Source organism: Culex pipiens, chromosome 1 (assembly GCF_016801865.2).
Source record: "Culex pipiens pallens isolate TS chromosome 1, TS_CPP_V2, whole genome shotgun sequence".
NCBI lineage: Eukaryota > Metazoa > Arthropoda > Insecta > Diptera > Culicidae > Culex > Culex pipiens.
Window position 1 is genome coordinate 105,983,172 of NC_068937.1, and position 21,544 is coordinate 106,004,715.

The window sequence follows — 21,544 nt, forward strand, 5'->3', positions numbered from 1 at the left end:
TTAAAAAAAAAACAAAAAAAAAATGTTTCGTTTAAATTGTCATTTAAAAAACAAGGTGCCTGTCACCGTGCTTCTTATACATGTCAGCCTGAAAAAGAGCAAATTGAATTTTAATGTTCAATAGATCATTAAGGCCAGGTTTCTTTTAATTATTCATTCAAAAATAACAATTTAATATTTAAATTTATTAGCTTTGAATACATTATTTGCAAATTTGAGGTTAAGCAAATAATTCCAAATTTATTTACGTAACTGTTCTTCTCAAAATGCCTCTAAAACTGAAGATATTTTTCGATTTCTGTTTCCATAACGTATAAAACTTGTAACCTAGAAACTTTTTTTTCGTTTCGTGATTCGAACTTATTTTTCTTGAGAAAAACATGACGCTTAGAGAGTATTTAAATAATCTTATTTATCAAAAATAATTAACTATTAATAGTTGACTAACTTTTGAAACATTTAAAAATATGTGGAGTCGGAGTCGGAGTCGGAGCCAACCATTTGTTGAAAGCTGGAGTCGGAGTCGGAGTCGGAGTCGGCTAGAGTTGGTAGGCCGGAGTCGGAGTCGGAGTCGGAGCCAACCATTTGTTGAAAGCCGGAGCCGGAGTCGGAGTCGGAGTCGGCTAGTCTGAGAAAGCCGGAGTCGGAGTCGGAGTCGTTTGAAATATGACCCGACTCCGCAGCCCTGGTTATAATAACAAGGCTATAAATTTTTCCCTTCCGTACAGAAGGGAAAACTCTCCTCCTCCCTTTTAAAGGTAAAATTCAACTTGTATCAGTCAGTTAAGTTTTCCTTTCTTTAAAGAAGGGAAAACTTTCTAGCCTTGTAATAACTGCTGACACAAGTTAACGTGGTGATTATTGCACTCGAGCGTAATATTTCAATCTTTATTTCTCGCATCACGATCGAGATTTTTCGATCTAAATATTACGATCATAATTTGTTAATGGTAAGTCAAAAAAACCAAAGCTTCAAAAATGTCATAAATTAAAAACATTTTCAAAATTCTCAAAAAATCTCAAAAAGTTTTAAATTCCAAAATCAAAATTGAAGAGAAAAGAAATTTTAAAATTCAAAAAAAATCAAAGATTATGAATTTTTTTTTTTAGTTTTTTGAAAATTTGAAATTATGGAAATTTTGATTTTTTTTTTAATTTTTGGAAATTTTGGAAACTTTAAAAATTTTGGAAATTTTGAAAATTTTGAAAATTTAGGTAATTTTGTAAATTTTAGAAATTTTGTAAATTTTGAAAATTTTAGAAAATTTTGGATATTTGGAAATTTTGGAAATTTTGGAAATTTTAGAAATTTTGGAAAGTTTGGAAATTTTGGAAATTTGGAAAATTTTGAAAACATTCAGAAATTTTGAAAATTTTGGATTTTTTTTTTGAAATTTTGGATATAATTATAATCACTACGATAAATATTTCTGGGGAACGGTACATTCTGGGGAATGTTTTTCTGGGGAACGGTTCATTCTGGGGAATGGTATTCGGGGGAATGGTTTTCTGGGGAACGTGACACAATCATAAATTTTTCGTATACATATTTTAAGTCAGAAAAAAGTGTAATTTTACCTCTTAAAATTTGTAAATTCACACAATTACATTAGAAAAATCACGAGTCTAAGTTGGAGTCGGAGTTGGCTAGTTTTTAACAACTTTGTATGGGAGTGCCGTTGTTGGAGTCGGATTCGGACCTTCAGTCGTAGTCGCTAGATTTTCAGAAGTTGGAGTAGAAAAGGAGATAGTTTTGGATGGCAAACATGGCAAGAAGATAACATCGTCTGAAGACCGTTTTCTTGGGCCTTTGCTTGCGTAAATTCCTAGCAAAAGATAAAGACAAAACTTCAAGCGGCCAAGTCGGAGCTCTGAGCTCTGACATTATACGCATGCTCTTACCATAATTTCTTTCGGTGATGCAAAATAGAGCTTCTTTGCACTAGTAATACGTTTATTCAAGTTATTTTAGTCTGGATACGATACACCTTTGTGTCACTTGCAAATTATGTCAATCGTTGAAAAATGTGTACTCTCCACTTGGGGAGTACGGGAAATAGCAATGTAATTCTAGTAAATATTAATCAAGATAAGTGACCGCCGCCTTAGCGCTGAGCATTTAGCTCCATGCAGCGTTGAAGCGGTCAGCAAAGTTATCTTCCTTCTGCCCCGCCTCACGGTTACGCTTGGGTGACGGCGACCCATCGCGGTCCCGAATGATCGGCACAATCTCAACGTCGTCGAACGGATTGCGGTTACGGTAGGTGCTGCGATTAGCGTTAGCTCCGCCCTTCGGATCGTTCGGGCGGTTCGGACGACCGGCACCACCCTGGGTGTTCCGTCCGCGTGGGTTGTTGTTGCGAGCGCGGGCCGCCGCGGCCGGATTCGGCACAAAGTGGACATCGCCGGTGTGGCTGATGACGGTGGCACCAGGGCGACCACCGCCACCACGTCGTGGCGGCATGTCCATATCGTGCTGGCGGGAACTCTCCACCGAGCAGATCAGCTGTTTGTCCAGCTGTTCCAGGCGACGCTTGATCATCTCCTGCTTGCGCATAATGTACTCGTCCAGATCTTCCTCCGGGATGTTCGACGGGATGTTGCCAAACTCATCGTCATCGTCACGACGATTAAACATCAGCTGTTGCTGCTGCTGCCCGAACGGCTGTTGCTGACGCCATGGCGGAATCGGCTCCTGGAAGCGATCCAGCGGTGGATCGTCGACAAACATCGGCTGGCCACGGTTAAAGTTGTCGCGTCTCATGCCATAATCGTCCATGTTGTCCATCGGATGGGGACGCTCGCGGTTGAACAGGTCATTCGGTCCGCCGTACTGATTGCCGCCGCCGCCCGGTCCAAAGCGATCAAACTGGTTGTTGAAGTTGTTCTGTCTGAACTGGTTGTTCTGGTTGGGTCTCATAAACTGTTCGCGGGGATTTTCATGAATGAACGGACGAATCTGGGGATCCGGCACTTGCCACGGGTTGTTCGGTGCGCGTTGCTGCATTTGCTGTTCTTGTTGCTGCTGTTGCATACGGAACTGTTGAGCACGTTGCTGAAACTGTTGCTGGGTACTGTTCTGGTTTTGGAAGTTTCGGTTCGGTCGGTTGAACATCTGTCGAAGTTCCTGCGACGGCGACGGTTCCCTCTGGTTTTGGAACTGCTGCTGCGGACGCTGCTGTCTTTGCTGATTTTGGGGCTGGTTCTGTTGACGTTGCTGATTTTGGGGCTGGTTCTGTTGACGCTTTTGGTTGTTATTGGCCGGTTTCGGTTTCGCGTGGTCTTGATTGGCCTTGCCCTTGTTGGCCGGAACGTCGCTCGTAACGACCACAACTTCATCATCGTCGTCGATCACGATTGTATTCTCCTCTGGTTTCGAGGGGCCGGTAAACGAATTCGAGCTGAATTTCTCTGTAACGAATCGCGTAAAAGGTTGTAAAGTATAATATACGTCCGGTGAGACGTACTTGAGCCGTTGTGCATGTTGTATCGAGGATCTTCTGGATATCACACATCTAGTTTGGCAACTGCCTTTCAAGCTAACATTGCCGAACTTTAGTGGAAGCCATCAGTTGTTGTGGTGTTGAAGGGAAATAAGTTGAGATCAAAAGTACTCTCTTATACAAAGGAAAGAGAACGCTTTGAAAAATAGGAATTTGGATTTAGTTAAAGATTGTACAGCTAATAAAATCTCCTCACACATCTTAGATGGAAGATTATGTGAGGAGAATGTTTTCAAAAGCATTATTGAATGCTAAACGAACAAGATTTTGTGTCAATCTTGTAGCCAGAGTGAATTAAACTGATATTGAATAAATTATTATTTTATAATTTAATTTTGTGTTTTATTAAAGTTCAACAGTTCTGCAAAAGTACATTTTATTTGTAGTTAAGTGATTTGGAAAAACGTTTGGCTGATATTTCTTAATAGCCTTTGCAGAGAAGAGACATATATCTAATTTTAGATTGTACTAGCCGAGTGAAACTCTTTCATCGAAATGTATGCAAGGAAAAACTAAAAAAATATGTGTGAGTCTTAAAGTTGATGACGGGTTTTTTTCGAACTATTTTGAAGGATTTTCAAAGATCCTCTACTGAAAATTTGCATGTTAACATGTTAAAAATATGGGAGTGCATTTATAAAAATAACTGTGAATTAAATGTAAACGTTTATCAGGGTGACAAGAAAAACAGGATATTTAGGAAAGACCTAGGTGACCAGCTCTGCAATAATGTTTCAATAGGGCGCAACCTTAGGCAAAACCAAACAAGGTTACACCCTACTGAAAAAAAAAAAACTTTAACTTATTTTCATTAGGTTCTTTTCAATTTAGAGACCAGGGAGAATCTCCACAGTTCTTCCGAGCTGTAGAGCACCTCCTCGCCTTCCGCCTTCGGATCGGCGTCTTGCACTTGGCAGTCGTCCGTCATGTGGGGACCCCCACAGCTGTTGCGTCTGGCATTGAGGTGACAGCTTCCAAGCAGCTCTTGGGTCACGTTCGGCCGCTTGTTCCGGTTAGGCCTCCCATCGGATAATAGTGCTTGCCACTGCTTTCATTGCAGATAGCTTCTTTAGATTGCTGTATCCCTTGGGGAAGACAACAATGCATGGAGTTTCGTCCACGGTGCACGTTTCCTTCCGCTTGATGACATGCACCTTCAGCTTGTGATCCCTCTTCAGCAGACACTTGACCTGTTTCGGTTTCAGTTCGAGGTAAACCGCGAACAGCTACCCGGTGAGATCGTTCGCTCCGTCGTTCCTGGGTGTAGAATTCCTTACTTACTTTTACTGCTCGTACAACCTCCGGGTGATGAGCTGTCTCCAGATGCGCCGCCACTGGACTCGGTTCTGGGCTGCTTCTATCCAATTCCGCTGCGGAAATCCCACACCTTTCAAATCTTCCTCCACTTGGTTCAACTACCATACACGCTGCCCTTGGCTCCAAATCGGCTCGAAACCAAATTTACATCCGTTCACTATCCTCAAGAGCTTGTAGACAGCCGTGGTTGCTATTGTTTACTTGACGATTGACTGGGTGCTGGAGCCGCCGCGGCGTCCTGTTGGGTTGGCATTGTTGTTGTTATTGTTTTCCGCTAGCGGGCTGAACTTGTTGTTGTGGAGCAGATTCTGCTGTATTTTTTCTTCTCCGACGACAGCTCCGGTGTTTTCAGAGTAATTCTCCCGCTTCCGATTTCCGGGGATGGAATGAAAATCCTCGCTACGGAGGTTGCTGGCTCGAGTTCCTGGTGACACTGAGCTTCCGGAACACGCTACTTCAGGTTGACTAGCTCTTGAGACTTGCCAAAACCACCCTTAATTAGCAACACGATGTGTGGAGAATCGGTATCGCTTAACCCTTGAAGATGTTGTATGCTTCCGGAAATCCTTGCGCTAACTGTTGCGTCTTGTTCAATCGAGTTACAGATTGAGTAGGTATATGGTGAAGTAAGCTAGGTTGCTTCGATTGCTGGTGAGTTTTCAAAGATGCTGTACCGTCTTGTTGAGAATCGTGCCTCTTCTGTCAATTCGATGAGAGTGTAGCTAAAGTTTGAGAGATAACTTACCTGCTTACGACATGACTGGAATTTGTTTTGGTCATCAGACGACCAAATAGCTATAGAATGGCTGAAATCGAGTTTTAGATTTCTTCAAAACTGTCCCTACTTAAAATATACTTTCTTTATAGGTTCTCGATACCTTATGAATTATTCTTGAACTTTTTTTTCGGATTCAGATTTGTTAATTTCATTGTGACTGTTATCATTTTGCAGATTTGGCATTTTTTAAGCAAATCCAAATGAGAAATTTTTTTTAAATATAATAGTAACCTCTTGATACTAAAAGCAAGACCGGCTATTAAAAATAATCTTTTATCAGTAAATTCACTCTGGCAAATGTTGATTTGTTTCGTAGATAGTAACAGAAATGCAGAAATAAAACTTCGTGCTACTTTCCGTGACGCCTTCTCCCATCGAAGAACTTTACACGCCTGAAACAACAAAACCCGTCGAAACTTACCTGCACTGACCACCTTCACGGTGCCAATCTGCTGGACCTCGGTGGCCTTCTGCACGCCCTGGTTGAGCCACTTGAACACGACAATCGCCTGATCGGCGGCAGTCTTGCTCACGTAACGCACCGCCCCGTAAACGACCATTCCGTCGTGGATGCTTTGAATGGTTGGGTTAGATCCTGGAGGGGAGAAAAAAAAAATCGTTACCGTTACTAGTTCAACAGTCAAGCCCTCATCCGTGAACCTACCCGCCTCGAACCGCAACTTGACCGTGTTGTCGTCCTTCATCGCGGGCACCGTCCATGCGGTAAACACGAACGGCGTGAAGCCACCCAGCGTCTCCGTGATGGACATTTGCGCCGCCGTCAGCGCCTTCGAGAGCGTGCTAAATCCGACAAACACCTGCTCGGCTAGGTCATCGAACGGTTCCGGGACGCGGCGAATGCCGGTCGGCTCGCCGACCGGCTTGAGGAACTCGGTGATGCGAGCATCGTCGACGCTTTTCGGCACGTTGTGGATGATGACTGCGGGAAGGAAACACATGTCGTCAGTTATTGAGAAAGTACGCGGAACGCTATGCGGATGGTCTTACTCTCGACGGGATTTTTCTTCACATCCGGGTTGACGTATCCCGGCCGGTTGTTTGTGCGATCGTGGGCTTCCTGCTTGGCCACGTCGTAGATCTTAGCGATGCGTGCCGCCTTCTTGCTGGTGATGATGTCCCGCGACTCCTTGTACTGCAGCATCTTGGCCTCTGGAAATACAACGTAAGCTTAGAAACATTAACCCTGGGCGCCGCAAAAAAGAAATACTCACTCGGAATCTTAAGGTCCATATCCTTCTGGAACGTCTCCACCTTGATGGCGCATCCGTCGACTGTCTTGATGGCGAGCACCTTGGCCGCGCTGACGTTCTTCACGAAAAAGATGCGCACCTTGGACGTGTTGTTGTAAAGCCGAACCATGTAGAACACCTCTCCGACGGGTTTGAACGCGCGGACCACGTCTTCGTAGGTGATGTCTGCAGGAAACCAAAAATTTTATAGTCAGAGGCGTGTTGGATGACGCAAACTGGGTGGCTTCTCTTGAGGGGTGAGTACGCACCTCCCAAGAAGAGGGGTCAAGGAACAGCTTTATGAACAGCAGAATAAAGGAGAGGGAACGATTGCTTGGGACTTTTCTTCACCCTCTCTGGCTTGCTTTCGCTGCCGTTGCTGCCCATTTGAAATTTTTCTTGGCCGGTTCCTAACCAAATGCGTTCACTACTTAATTCCGACGCAGAACGATCACATTTCCAGATCTTCATTCACTTTGAACAAAATTTCTAAAATAGCTTGGAATCAAAAATATCGCTTGGAATGAAAGTACAAAATGTTTCGTTAGATTTGCTTTCAAATAATAGGTTTTTGTCCAGGCAGATTAAGTTTAGTTGTGTTACAACAATAAAAATATATAGGAAGTGTTTCAAAAGAATGTGAGGGGGTCTGAAAATTCCAAATAATGCGTTAAGTAATTAAATAACGCTTCCTCACGAAACCGTTCTTAGAACGGTTCTTATTGTTGTTTAGTATGATGAACTGAAAGAAATTGCAAGAATAGTCATTGAATTTGAATAAAATAGTACAATTTATGTAAATTAAGTCCTTAAGGAAGAAACTGGCAAAAATCGTCTTCTGAAAATTTAATGAGCATCAAGCAGAGTAGCCACCAGATTTCGATTTTATTATTTACCGGTTAGGCCGTTGCAAATATTTTTCAAAGTTTATGTCGCCTCCCCCCTTCAAAATCGGCCCGAATAATCAGGGGGCAAAACAATTTTTTTTTCGAAAAACTTCGAAATTTTGATTCACAATTCGCAATTTTCAGTGTAAGAACGAACCTTGACCGATCTTATGCACCAGGTTCCCGACGAACACGCACTGCCCTTACACCTACATCTCACCCCTGCTCTGATTCAGTACCGTCATCTGGGGCGAATCGGGACTACAGTCTGAATAGGGACAGCAGTATTTAGAGCACTTAAAGGTTTTAAATTTGGAAATGGGTGTATGGGAAGGTGGGGCAAGACGATCATATGGACAAGAGGAACAATCGCTTGTAAATTTTTACAAGTTTGATATTTCCAGTATGGGGAATTGTTGCTAGCAATGCAATTAGTTGATTCTACTACCACATATCCGCCAAAACGACGTAAACGCCACGGGACATAAGAAAGAATGGTGTTTTGCCCAAATCCTTTGTTTTCTTATAACATTTGGAAAGCCAAAAATAAGACTTAGGGCATCTCCACCGCAGAGATCTAATTGCGTGGCAAACCTATCGGTTGGATCCCCAGTTTTAGCTTTGCTCCGTACCTAATGCACGTTTCCGCACCGCTGGGAGCTAATTTGGCTACTGAATCAAGCCCATCGCGGGGATCTAATATATTAAATTTCAAATTCTAGCCGTTTTGTTGATCAAAATCAATGAAACTATATTCTAGCATGATAGAACATGCTTCTAATTGCATTATATGTCCAAATTGATTGCGTATATCAATAAAATATCATTTTCAAAATTTTAAAAGAGTTCATCCGATTTGCTCCCGACATGTTTGCACCCCAACTTTCGCACCGCGGGTAGCAAAGCTAAAGCTAAATTAGCATTCGAGTTCATTCAGCGAAGAAAAAGTTCATCGGGGATCCGTCGAGTAGCCAAGATAGGTGCTCGAGAAGTCCCCGAGCTGCGGGTGGCAAATTTTTTCAGCGATTTTTTGAATTATTTGTATTTGTTTTGGTTGTTGTTTTTGTCTTCAAAAATGGCATAGTTGCAAAAAGGCGCATTTGAACAAGAAAATCCAAAAGAAATAAAATTTAAGTTTCAGTAAATAAATGAAGATGATAGTGAAGATGCATTCAATTTGAATATCAAATCAGAGTGAATATTAAAGAAATCAGGAGTTTGGTTCAAAACGACTTAAATTTAAATTTAAAAATTTAGGGAGAAAATATGTCTTTGTATTATTTTTTTTCATTAAAACTATTTAACTACCTACATTTAATATAAGTTAACATTTTTGAAATAATATTTTAAAATTCAAATAAGGCCGTTGCAAATATTTTTTGAAGTTTATGTCCCTCTACTCTGACCAAAGTCGAGAGGGGGGGGGGGGGGCAATTACGCAATTACGAGCCATGGTTTCAACTTTTTAATGAAAAAAGTGTTTTAAAATGCATTCTACACCTGTTGAGTTGTTTGGCCATTATTAGTTTCCAAAATATCCAAGTATTGACGAAAATTTTATTTTTTGCGAAAAATAATTTTTTTGCGAAAAATAATTTTTTTGCGGTGCTGTTCATTGGTATTTTATAAAAATTCAAAACATTTTTAAACAAGCCCAAACATGCTTAATATGATTATCAATGCAGAAAAATGCATTTTTGCAATTCCGTCGTGAAACTACTTACTTTTCTTGTCATTTTTGAACGACGAAAAAGCCTAATTTTCTGTACCAAAATAACAGAATCGAATAGCAACACTTTTCAAAATAAATGCTGAAAAGTTCTACTTTTCAGCACTGAAATGGGTGCTGAAAAGTTGAACTTTTCATCACTTGTTTTGAAAAGTAACACTTTTCAACATTTTTTTGATTTAAACAATTTATTGACAAAATACTTGAAAATTGGACTTAAAATTTCACTCAATGGGTGTTTTTCGGAATTTCAAAAAATGTTGTATGGAACTCGTTGCAAAACTTGATTTTTTCAGCACTCATCGTATTTATCCAACTCGGTGAACCTCGTTGGATAAATGTACGACTCATGCTGAAAAAATCCTCTTTTTGCAACTTGTTGCATAAACTACTATTTAGATTGTTTTCAATTGATTAGACTTCTATTTTCATGGAAATTTCGAAGTTTTTTGGAAATTTTTTTTTTGCCCCCTGATTTTTCAGACCAATTTTAAAGGGGGAGCGACATGTTATTGGGTCAAAGTAAAATTGTAAACAAAGAGAAAACTAATATCTTGCTAACGTCAGTGGAGGAGTGAGGAAAAAATCCGAATACCTACGTTTTTCTTATTTTATATTATTTTTTTTCATTTCATTTAAAAATATTTTGAATAGTTTTACATACCATAAAATTGGATGACATTGACTATGATATGTTCATGATTTTATTGTAAAATTAAAAATACGAATTAAATACAAACGGAATGGTATGAAACCATGTTGACCTTGGTAGATAATTGTCGACAAATTTTGAAAAGTTTTAAAAGTTAGTAAACTATAATTAGATAAACAGCATTATTTTATTACTTTGAAAATGTCATGTTTTCTCAATGAAAATGAATTTGAATTTGAAAACAGACTGCATTATCAGATTTTTTGAACAATTTTACTCTTAAAATAGTTAAAATTGTTATTGAAACCGAATTCAAAAACATCATCAAATTTATTAAAATTTTCAGTACCACAAGTTTTAAAGTAAATTTGTATTTTTATTTATTCTTCTCTATAGTACGAATTCTTCAAATTAGACATTCAAAGTAACCGTACCAAAATTGAATTTGATGTAATTACTATCAAAATCACCCCGGCTTTTTAACAATTTATCAAAACGCTCTATGAAATTCATTTTTTGTGAAAACGTTCATGGACATACCAAATTTTTAAAACTTGTTTAGGAATTTTGTTACGAGAGGGATGGGGTCCAAAAATCATTTTTTGCGTTACGTAGTAAAAGATTTTTGAAAATGTGTGATTGTTAAATGACTGGTGAATGTGTTCAATACAATCCAAAAAATTTGGATCAACTGCTCGTAATTTCATGTTTGTTTTTTTCACTATTATTTTATGTAAAAATAATTGTTACATGCAAAAATAATTTTAATAATTCATCAAAAAATCAAACCTTACCTTTATCATTTTTAGTACTTTCTGATTTACTGTTTAATATCTTGCTTTGAAATTTAAGTGACTGTTTGACTTGAATGTAAAAAAAATCAACATTTCATAAATAGTGTTTGGATAATTTTTTATTTGAAGCCGAACAAAATTCTCATGAAACATTTTTAATCTCAGGTTTAGTTGACCCAAACGCACTTAATTGTGAGTAGGATAGTTTGCTTGTTTTCAAATCCACATTGGTTCATTCAAAATGTTTTGATTGAATTTTGCTTTTTACGCAATACAAAAGACCTTTTCAAATGTCCGGCAGAAGATCGTCAATGCGACAAATTCTCGCTTACTTTTTCAAAAGGTTCTATGTACATAGGAAACCCATGGGGCATTGGTTGTTTTGAAAAAGTTATCTAGAATTAATCAAACACTGCCCCAACGCGACATAAACAAACTAACTAACACCCCAGATTGCCAAAAGTCATTTTTCATGCGTAAACTTGCAGCACAGGAGGGAAAATATCTCCAAACTCGAAGAATTGAAATCGAAAAATCAAGCATCTCTCCTAATGTAAACATTTACTGACGTTTACAAACTCACATTGACCCAATTACATTGTTTTGCTTGAAAAAAACCATCCGTCAGATGATTTGCTCCCATTAGATCCCGGGGCAAACCTGAGTTTTGTTTAGATTCGGATGAACACGGATGAACTCGAAGCTAAATTAGCTCTCGCACAAGTACCGCGGTGGGCTTGACGCGGGTGCCAAATTAGCTTTGCAACGCAATTAGGTCCCTGCGGTGGAGATGCCCTTAGGGTTCGTTTTTAAGTTCATTTTATCAAAATGCCATTTTTCCTAGATCAGTAGTGTCCCTACCAATGATTTGCACCTATTATAAAGTATGATTTAGCATTTGGTTATTTTAATTGAGAGCTTTTATAAAATCTTGTTCAGGTGGGGCAAGTGTACCATATGGATTTTAAGTATGGAAAAAAATACGAATTGCTGCAACAACATATTTTATTGGGAAATAAATACATAAAAGTACTTAAAAACTCATAAACAATTGTTATAAAAAATTGTCGATATGAAATATAGTGAGTTTATGAAAATTTACTTTTTATCATCCAAGTAATTTTATTTTTTTTGGAAAAGCGATCAAAATATTAGTAAAATATTATTATTGCATCTAATAATGAAAGTAACCTTTCAAATACATTCTAATCTGATGTGTCTAAGTGATAACAATGCAATTGTTAGCAAATTACCATGTTGTTCCATGCATTGTTCGTCTTGCCCCACTAGTTGAGTAGAACGTACGGAAAATCAATAATTTTAAAATCAATTTTTTATAGTACAAAACAGGATTTTTTAGAAACTTGTTCTATCAAAGTCTTAGTTAAGACCTGGAATAAGATGATTATCACAAAATCCGACTGATTTTTTAGGTTTTTTATGGTTTTATAGAGCATTTTCTTAGTTTGTTACACATGCCCTACCTTCCCCTACACATATTGTTGGTCTGAGTCTGTTCAATCCGAAACCAACCAGAAAATTCTTGATCCCAATTTGCCCCAGTCGACGGTACGAGCAACACGCTAGAACACGCTTTGAGTGTTCGTGCCAGGCATTCACACCTTCTTTCCCGGTTACTAATCTAATCTAATCAGACCCTAGCGCAGCCAATCTTTCGAAGGGATCCTGGAGAGTGCCTTAGGTTAGATGACGCCTAGCACTCTTCTTGTCATTTATTAACATTTGTAGTGCGCCATTGCATTAGAATGCATTAAAACATCACAAGCGTTAAAGCGGCCAGGCCTACTGCGTAAAGCCGTATCGCAGAGATGACTCGTAATTGGGTTGAGTTTGAGCACTAAGTGTTCGAACAACAACACAATTCTGAATCGACAGGGGAGGAAGAAGCGTGGGGACACATCACCATACGCTCCGAGATTTTGGTTGTATTCGTTGGGAGCACCATGCTAAGAAGGTTTGGTACTCCGGGATCCTCTGGGATGGGACATTGTATTTCCACGAATGCCCTGGACACTATTTGCCGTGGTTATAGCGCCACAACTCGCTCTCACACCTTTTTTCTCGGTTACGCATTTTAACTCGGCCGGGGGTGGTACAGTGTTTGATGTAAGTGTAAGCGCCTAGCCATTTATAGTGTGCCTTTTAACTTGCATTAGAGCAAAAACTATTTTATTTTTTGTTTGAATTCAAAAACTAATTGTTATTTTACTCCCTCCGCACGGGACCTTGAACCCATGGAAAGCATGGGACGGTCGGAGGGCTTGTAATGCACTTTACCAATACGGAAAGAGCAGGGGAGCATTTGTTTCCCATACTAGCGCCAGTCAAAGATGTTACACATTGATCTTTGCCGAGTGGTGTCTGGAAATATTAATAGTTCTTTATTATTTATTTGAAGAATATTTACAGTGCCACAGTTTTGAAGAATGAATCCAGGCGGATTCCTTGGAGTCAGTTCTGTGGGTTTCACGAGTCTCGACAGTTCAAACCTATAGTGCTGATCAGGGATGGAATAATCGCGAAAAAAAAAACAATTTCGCTAGCGAACTTTCTTCACCCGCGAAAGAGAGAGGAGGCAAATCAGGCAAAAGAAAATCGCTCCCGAAATTATCCAATAAAATCAATCTGCTGATGATTTTTTGTGAATTTCCTTGTCAGCACCACTCAAAAATATTTATTTCACTTTGTTTACACACATTGTCCATCTACAAAATGTGACAGGTCATTTTTCGACGTGTGACGTTACACTTGCAAGTGTAGTATTGAAAATGATGTTCCGCCAAATAATCAAGATGATGATTTTTTTCGATTCTTTTTACCGATATTTCGTGCGCGAGAGAGGAGAGCCTTGCTCCCTTTGGATTTTTTTCATCCAAAGATTTTCTTTTGATCATGATTATTCCATCGCTGGAGCTGATTTTGTGAAGCTCGTGCGAATTGGGTTTTTAATGAACATTGGGGGCGGCGATAGAGCACGAAGTTTTTGATTTAGCTTATTTACATCAATACGCGATCACATACTCTCACAAACACAATCTCATTTTTACCTACCCAATTATGTCCTCAATCCCGCTCCCATTGAGTGCGAGTTATCTGCCGAAAGATTGACACGACCATTACCGTTCCTTTACACAACCGGACTTGGACTTAATTGATCCCACCTCGATCCGCAAAAAAAAAAACTAATTGTTATTTTACTGTGTATTGTTTTCTCCTGAAATCTTCCCTAATGTTAAGTCGTGTTTATCTGTTGCTATTTCTTATGTCGCGATGTTTTGTTACAATTTTTGGTCCTAAGCATGTTATTAAAGTTTAGCAAAAGTACAATAGTAACATTTGTGTTAATCCTTCAATCATTCCATAAATTGAGTAAGGGTTCGAACCTCACTTGTTAGAAGAAAAGGGTGAAGCTTGAAAACAATAGACAGTAAAGGAGAATATACTTTATAAAGAATCAATAGTAAGATAATCATAATCGTATGTTAAAAAATAAAAAGTAGAAGCTTGATGTAGTAGATGTAGAAATAGGCAATAGTTAATATATAGAGATAACAAATAAGCTTAGATTATTGTTATGATAACTTATAGGGCAGATAAACAATTATTCAAATAAATAAATAAAGAAGTAAATCAACAAAGAATAGCAAAAAAGCAAAAGCAAAGTAATCCACTTTAACGACCCCCGGGTCTTTTGTGGTCTCTGTTGCAAGTTTCTGCTCATTTCTAGGCGTCCGAAGGTTATGTGTGGTGAGTCACTCAAAACCTCTTTTACGCAAATGGACCGACGTTTTACTTCCCCATCCGATAGAAGGCGTGGTCAGGCAAATCTCGTCTCGAAAAATGCCACCGGGTCCGTCTGGGATTGAACCCAGGCCATACTGGGGTTCAGAGGCTACCACGCTAACCACTAAACCACCGGACCCGGCAACAAAAAATAGGCAAATGATTAATAGACTTGATATTACTAGTACATTAGGGGAAGGTTTATTTTGAAGAAAAAACTCAGTTTGTTAAAGCAGCATTATTTGGTAAAAAAAAGAGTGACAGGCATTAAGAGATACGAGAATCAAGAGTTAATAAAATCAAAATCAAATGGTAAACAGAGAATCAATGAAGAAGTACGAATCAGTAAAGCAAAATAAAAACAGGAGATAGATGGTAGCTGAAAATGGAAAGAAGAGAAACCCCGTTCTGCGATGTTCACGTACATTCACAACAGTTGACTCACCATGCTGCGAATCAAAACAATACCGTCTACAATCACAAATTACTTCCCTTTCCCACATTGACGCGCCCTAAACCAAGCCAACGTGGAGGTAAGAAAATAGGACACTTGCAAGGAACCAGAGCCATACTGTTTTGACCAAGATGGTTTTTCTTGGCTTTTCCATCTTGGCTTTCTCATCTTGGGTGTTTTTGGCTTTCTCTTGGTTTTTCTTGGCTTTTACATCTTGGCTTGCTCTTGGTTTTTTCTTGGCTTTTCTCCTTGGCTTGCTCTTGGTTTTTATTGGTTTTTCTTGGCTTTTTCATCTTGGGTTTTCTTGGCTTTCTCTTGGTTTTTCTTGGCTTTCTCATCTTGGGTGTTCTTGGCTTTCTCTTGGTTTTTCTTGGCTTTTACATCTTGGCTTGCTCTTGGTTTTTCTTGGCTTTTCTTCGATTGTAATTAGATTCAGAATAGGGATTGATTTGACTGGGAATCTGTGTAATTTTTTTACACATATCTGTGTTATCTGGATTTTGCGTGCGTGGCTTTGCATCCAGCAGTACGGATGTAGTTGGGCTCCTTCCGGGATGTTCCTCGCCTGCCTGTGTGGATCAATCGGACCGCGCACTGGATTCACAATCCAGAGGTCGCCGGTTCGAATCCCGAGGCAAACGCAAAAAAAATCTAAGTGTAAACACTGACGAACTGACGTGCCACCCCATACATATTTCTGAGGAAATTCTGACCGCAAATTCTCCAGCGAACACCAACTCCATCTACCTTCAGGTTCGCTGAACTAATTCTCTCTTCCACACGTGTTTTCGATATTGCGACTATGATTCAACTTGTAATCTGCGTCGTTTCAAAAAAGTATGCGCTCAGAACGATTTTAGAGCGCGCTGTTCGTTTCGGCGAAAGCGTGTGTCAGTTTATGCTGACTTCAACAATACATTGCATGTAAACATTGGCGCGAAGCGAGAGAAGAGAGCTAGTGAAGCGAGGGAAGAAAACGCCAAACAAGAAGAAGACAGCTGCGGTCAAAAGTGGTTTGCGCGTGGCACGTCAGTTCGTCAGTGGTGTAAATATAGGTATTCGGTGCCCTCTCCCCGTGCCATACCTTCACACTTAGGAGACCCGGGAGGCGGAGTCTTGTCGCAAAAAGAACGCCACCCTTGGTTTTGGGCTTTAGAATGGATTTAGACCAATTGTAAGGCAAGGGTCTTATAAAGGACGTCAAATAACTTCACCATACCGAAAACGACGTTTGAATTCATTGTATTTTTCGAATTATGAGCAAAAATGTAAATTTATTAGAAAAAACACGCAAATGTTGTTTATTTCGAGGTTTTGCCTTCCTCACCTCACTGAGGCAAGGCTATAAAATCACTCAGAAATTGAACTTTTTAAATAAGCCTCCAAGATATACCTTTACGTATACATATCGGCTCAGAATCAAATTCTGAACAAATGTCTGTGCGTGTGGATGGACGTAGAATTTTTTTTCTCACTCACTTTTCTCGGAACTGGCTCGACCGATTTTGTCCGGATCTTTGTTTTTGGATTCATCTTCAGGTTCTTTAAGTCTTTTTTAAATTTCATCCGGTTTGGTGCAGTACATTACAAGTTATGTTCGAAAAACTGTTTTGGTTGATAATAAAAAGGGTCATTATTTACATAATTTGAAAGCTCCGGCGAAAGGCTGTCGGAACTTTCCGCTCAGTGCACGCACACAAACACTGCAGTGCTTTCAAATCGTTCAATAAATTTATCATAGATGGCAGCACTCAGATGTATAGTGTCTTTACTAAGTAAGCGTTAGCCAAAACTTTCGTAGTGTGTGGTTGTAAGGCTTTTAGGAGGAAGGCAGCAACCACCTTCTGGTGGATTAAGTAACGTTTTTAAATAAGCTTTCTGAAAAGTTGGATTGTTTGAAAAAGTTTGCTCAATGCTTATAACGATACTAGATGTTACTACCAAGGTATACAATCAACAACGGAACCTTAAAATCATTTAGAGTCTTGGTGGTGGAAGTGTTAAATTAAAATCCACTTGGGGGCAGAATGGACCACCCTTATCCTGCCTTATAAAAACAATCAAAAGTTATGGAATTTGGAATAAATGGATTATTTCACTCCTGGTAGCTTCACAAATTACGTTTAATGCAACATTAGTTGATTTTTTAGTTGTTTTTATGATTATTTGTAAAAATAGTGTCCTTTTTCAACATATTAACACTATTTTCAAAAATGTTTGTTTTGGTAAGTGACTATTTTTATAAAAGTGGTCTAACTTCATGGAAACTATGTTAGAAAGGTACCTTAAGTCATTTCTTATCTCCCTTCAACGTTGTATTAGACAAAATGGCTTGTTTTCTAAAGTGGCCCATTCTGCCCCGCAGGGTGGCCCATTCTGCCCCGCACCCTGAAAAAGTAGTCGAAAAAACTTTTTTTTAAGGTGGCTCAAAAATAGTTTTAAGCTAAAAAATTTCATCAACCAAGTATACAACATTGAAGGGAACATCCCAAAGCATAAGCCTACTACACTGAATTCATAAGTTTTCATGTTTTTCTATGGTTTTTGGCGCATGTTACTTAGGCGGGCCATTCTGCCCCCCCTGCCCCTATCATCCACCCTTGGCCTGCTATAGAATTTAAAAAAAAATCAAATTATTCGCTCTACAGCATTGCCTTGGCGTTCTCGATTGCGAGATTCCTACTCGAAACTAGGTGTTCGAAGGCTTGATTGTTGAGGCAATTGCAAACCTCTTTTTACACCTTAGCTTCCATCCACCCCGGGATTCGAACTGACGACCTTTGGATTGTGAGTCCAACTGCCTACCAGCGACTCCACCAAAGCAGGACCCAGGGAGACGACTCCTACACCTGGACTGAGCTAACGACCTAACCTCTAGGTTAGTCCGGGGCCAACATTTACTTCCCGTCCGACGGAAGGCGTGATCAGACAAATCTCGTCTCGAAAAATGCCACCGGGACCGTCTGGGATCAAACCCAGGCCGACTGGGTGAGAGGCAATAACGCTTACCCCTACACCACGGTTCCCGGCTATAGAATTTTAAATAAACTTATAATATTTTGAATTTGGAATCAAATTTTCTTATTTTTCCCGGTTTCTTCTCGAGTTCGAAAAATCTGGAGTTTTTTTTAAAGTTGAAGTTCTAATAAACAATATTTAGATTTTTGACTTTTTTGGTGTTTTTTAATACCCCAGACTCAACGCGGTTTCAAATAAGTTCCGAATAAGACTGCCTGGGGAAAAAACATTTTTTGATCAAATATTGAAATAGTATCTTAATTTTTTAGTTAATAGTTATTAATTTATTTTTATGATTTTGAAGACAAATTTCGAAATTTCCGATAAACTCTGTGCCGTTAGGGTTTTATTACGTCCAGAGGAAACCGAAATTTCAGACCCCCCTTTCTCCTTTTCATGGACGTAAGTTTTGAACGAACCCTTATGTATGGCTTCATTTCTGGAAACGGTAAAATCTGGTGCTCACTAAACTCCATATAACCGGTCTAAACTTATTCTTCTGATCAACTTGAGCGTTTATGGTTTATGTCACCGATGGCAGGCTAACAAGCACCCCAGTCAAAAGATTCGTTGGAAAGAATGCGGATGATCCCAAAAATATATAGGTACTCACACTTGGACAAATAGTCAATCACGAAGCACTTTTCCGGCACCTCGTCGACGGCCTTCTTGCACGACAGAACAAACAGATACTGGCCGCGGAACGGGTGCAAAAAGTACTCGGCCGCCCGATCGGCACTCTCCTCGTCGCAGAAGATCACCTTGGCCCAGTTGGTGAAGAAGCAAGCCTTCGACGTGCCGACCTTGAAGCTCTCCACGTTGCCAAACTGCTCCATGTACTTGGCAATGTCCAGCCGGCGCGTTTCCGGCTGGATGTTGTTCACCCACACGGCGCACCGATCGCCCGGGCTCTTCAGCTCGACGTCGATCAAGTTCAGCTCGGACGCCTTGACAGCGCGCATGTAATCCGTTGGCTTTTGGGTGTACTTTGACGGGATCGGAGGGATTGTGGAGGTGTCCTCCTCGATCTCCACCTCGTCCAGGTCCAGATCGACGATTTCTACGGTGTCTTCGACAATTTCCACGTCCGTGGCCATTTCGTCGGCTTTGAAGTCGTTCGAATCATCCGCCGTAAAGTCCATCGTTTCGACGACCGGCGTCTGCTGCGGAGGCTTGGCCGCTTGACCGTTGGTCACGGCGGGTGCTTTCGGGGCTTGGACCGGCTGAACGGGTTGCGGTTTAGGTTGCTGTTGTTTTTGCTGCTGTTGCTTTTGCTGATTTTGTTGCTGCTGCAGCTTCTGCTGTTGTTGTTGCTGCTGCTGCTGTTGCTTTTGCTGATTTTGTTGTTGCTGCAGTTGCCTTTGTTGGTTTTGTTGCTGCTGCTGCTGCTGTTGTTGCTTTTGCTGATTTTGTTGTTGTTGTTGGTTTTGGTTCCGTTGCGGCTGTGGATTCTGCTGTCTCTGCTGCTGTTGTTGATTTTGGTTCTGGTTCTGCTGGAATGGTGGCTGTTTTCCAGCCAGCTGGTTGGCCTTCTCCTTCAGCTTATCAACCAGCGTACCTTGCTGTTGGTTTTGCTGAGGACGTTGCTGCTGCTGCTGACCTTGCCTTTGGACCTGTGACTGGTTCAGGGGAGGATCCTGATCCATCGGTTCCGGCTGCTGACCCGCGTTGGCTCGAGGTGCCACCGGTTGACACAGCTGACGGTACAGCTCCGGCATCCGGTTGGGCAGCGTGTCCAGATTCACGATCATGATGTCCACGTTCCGGGTGAGAATCTGCACCTTGAGCTGGCTGTTCTTCAGCGGGATGTTGTTCTTGGCCATTGCGTGACGCACGGCCGTCTTGTCCTCGAAGCCGATGTACGCGAAATCGTCGGTACGAACCTGCAACCACGTTATCTTGCCGCAGTCTTCAAAGTGATCAAACAGCAATTCCTCATTGATTTCTAAGAAAAAAAAAAAAAAAAAAAAAAAATTGAAAAAAAAATGATCATAATTTACCTTCCCCAAGCATCCCCCGCAAGCACAACTCACTCTGATGGATGTTCCGCACGATGATGGTCAGATCGGCCTGGAACTGCTGCGGCGTGTCGGTCGGCACCATGAAGAGGCGCTTGCCGCGAAAGTTTTGCTGGTTCCGGGCCAACAGCAGCGGCACATCGGCTTCGCTGGCCACCCGGACGAACGCCGCGAGGGACCGCTTCGTGCATTGCTTTTCCTTCAGGAAGTAAACCTGCAGCACCGGGGCCGACTTTTCGAGGTACTGCACCAGCTGTTCCTCCTTGGTCGTCGGCGGAACGTTCTCCACATAGACGAGCTGCTTCCGGTTCATTGTGCCGCCGTCGAAATCTGGCGTCAGCAGAAAAGTTTGAGTTTGCGCTGGGTGGAAGGAGGTGTGGAGAGAAAAAGCAAAATGAAGGCATCCATCATGACGTCGAAAAAGGAGTCGCTTTTTAACATTCAAGATTGCGCTTACCTGTGCCTCAGAAGCTACGTAAATCCGGTTAGATTCAATGAATAATGACCTATTGCTGTTCGAGAACCACTTTTTCAGAGGAAATTTGTAGAAAAACGTCGAAAAGACACAAAACGCGGCAGAAAAAGACGATTTTCCGCACTGAATTTTTCAAGCGCTTGGTGACAGATTGAAAAACCGACTCGAGATCGATCTCGTTGCAAACGCAAAGGGCCTATCTTCGAAGCGGACAAAATCGTAATGTCAGTGGAAGGCAGTGTTGCCAAATTTACTTGAGAGGCAGTTTTTGTAAATATTGCTCGGTTTGTTCTAGAGGTCGTATCGAGGTGCTCCGATTTGGATGAAACTTTCTGCGTTTGTTTGTTTAAGGCTAGTATCACTGACGAACTGACGTGCCACCCCGAATCCAAACTTGACCGCACTTTCCTATCTTCCTTCTCACTCACCCTCAGCGATCAGCGATTGTCAAACAGACGATTTGACAGATGCGCAGCTGCACTTGCTGAGAAACTTTCAGGAACAACAAATGAAAATAGGGGAAAACATATTGAAAGCCTGAAAACTTTTGCAAATTCTGAACTAAACGATGAATATTTTGCAAATCTTGCATTATTTAATGTAAAATGAGGCAAGAAATTTAGTTTAACTTCCAAATTAGGCTATTTTTTAGACTTTTCGTAACATTTCCATTCCAACTCCTATCCGCCATTTACACATGTTGTTCCAGAATTCTTCACAGCAAAGAAACAGCTGATGTGACAACACGTCAAACTCGAATTCTGACAATCGCCGAAGAAGAGAACAGTAGAAAGTAAAAGAAACAGTGTGCGGTCAAAAATGATCGACCAATTTGTTCCTATTGGCACGTCAGTTCGTCAGTGCT

General features: G+C 40.6%; 1 protein-coding gene across 1 annotated transcript; it reads right to left on the reverse strand.

The window, feature by feature from the left end:
• Positions 1-1,933: 1,933 nt before the first annotated feature.
• Positions 1,934-20,845, reverse strand: LOC120426696 (uncharacterized). The gene is made up of 8 exons (XM_039591475.2): positions 20,662-20,845; positions 20,220-20,564; positions 18,800-20,131; positions 6,831-7,034; positions 6,607-6,768; positions 6,263-6,538; positions 6,020-6,193; positions 1,934-3,411 (listed from the first exon to the last, which is right to left on the reverse strand). Exons 2-8 carry the CDS (start codon positions 20,515-20,517, stop codon positions 2,120-2,122), a joined length of 3,738 nt encoding a protein of 1,245 aa, XP_039447409.1. The 5' UTR covers positions 20,518-20,564; positions 20,662-20,845; the 3' UTR covers positions 1,934-2,119.
• Positions 20,846-21,544: the final 699 nt, after the last annotated feature.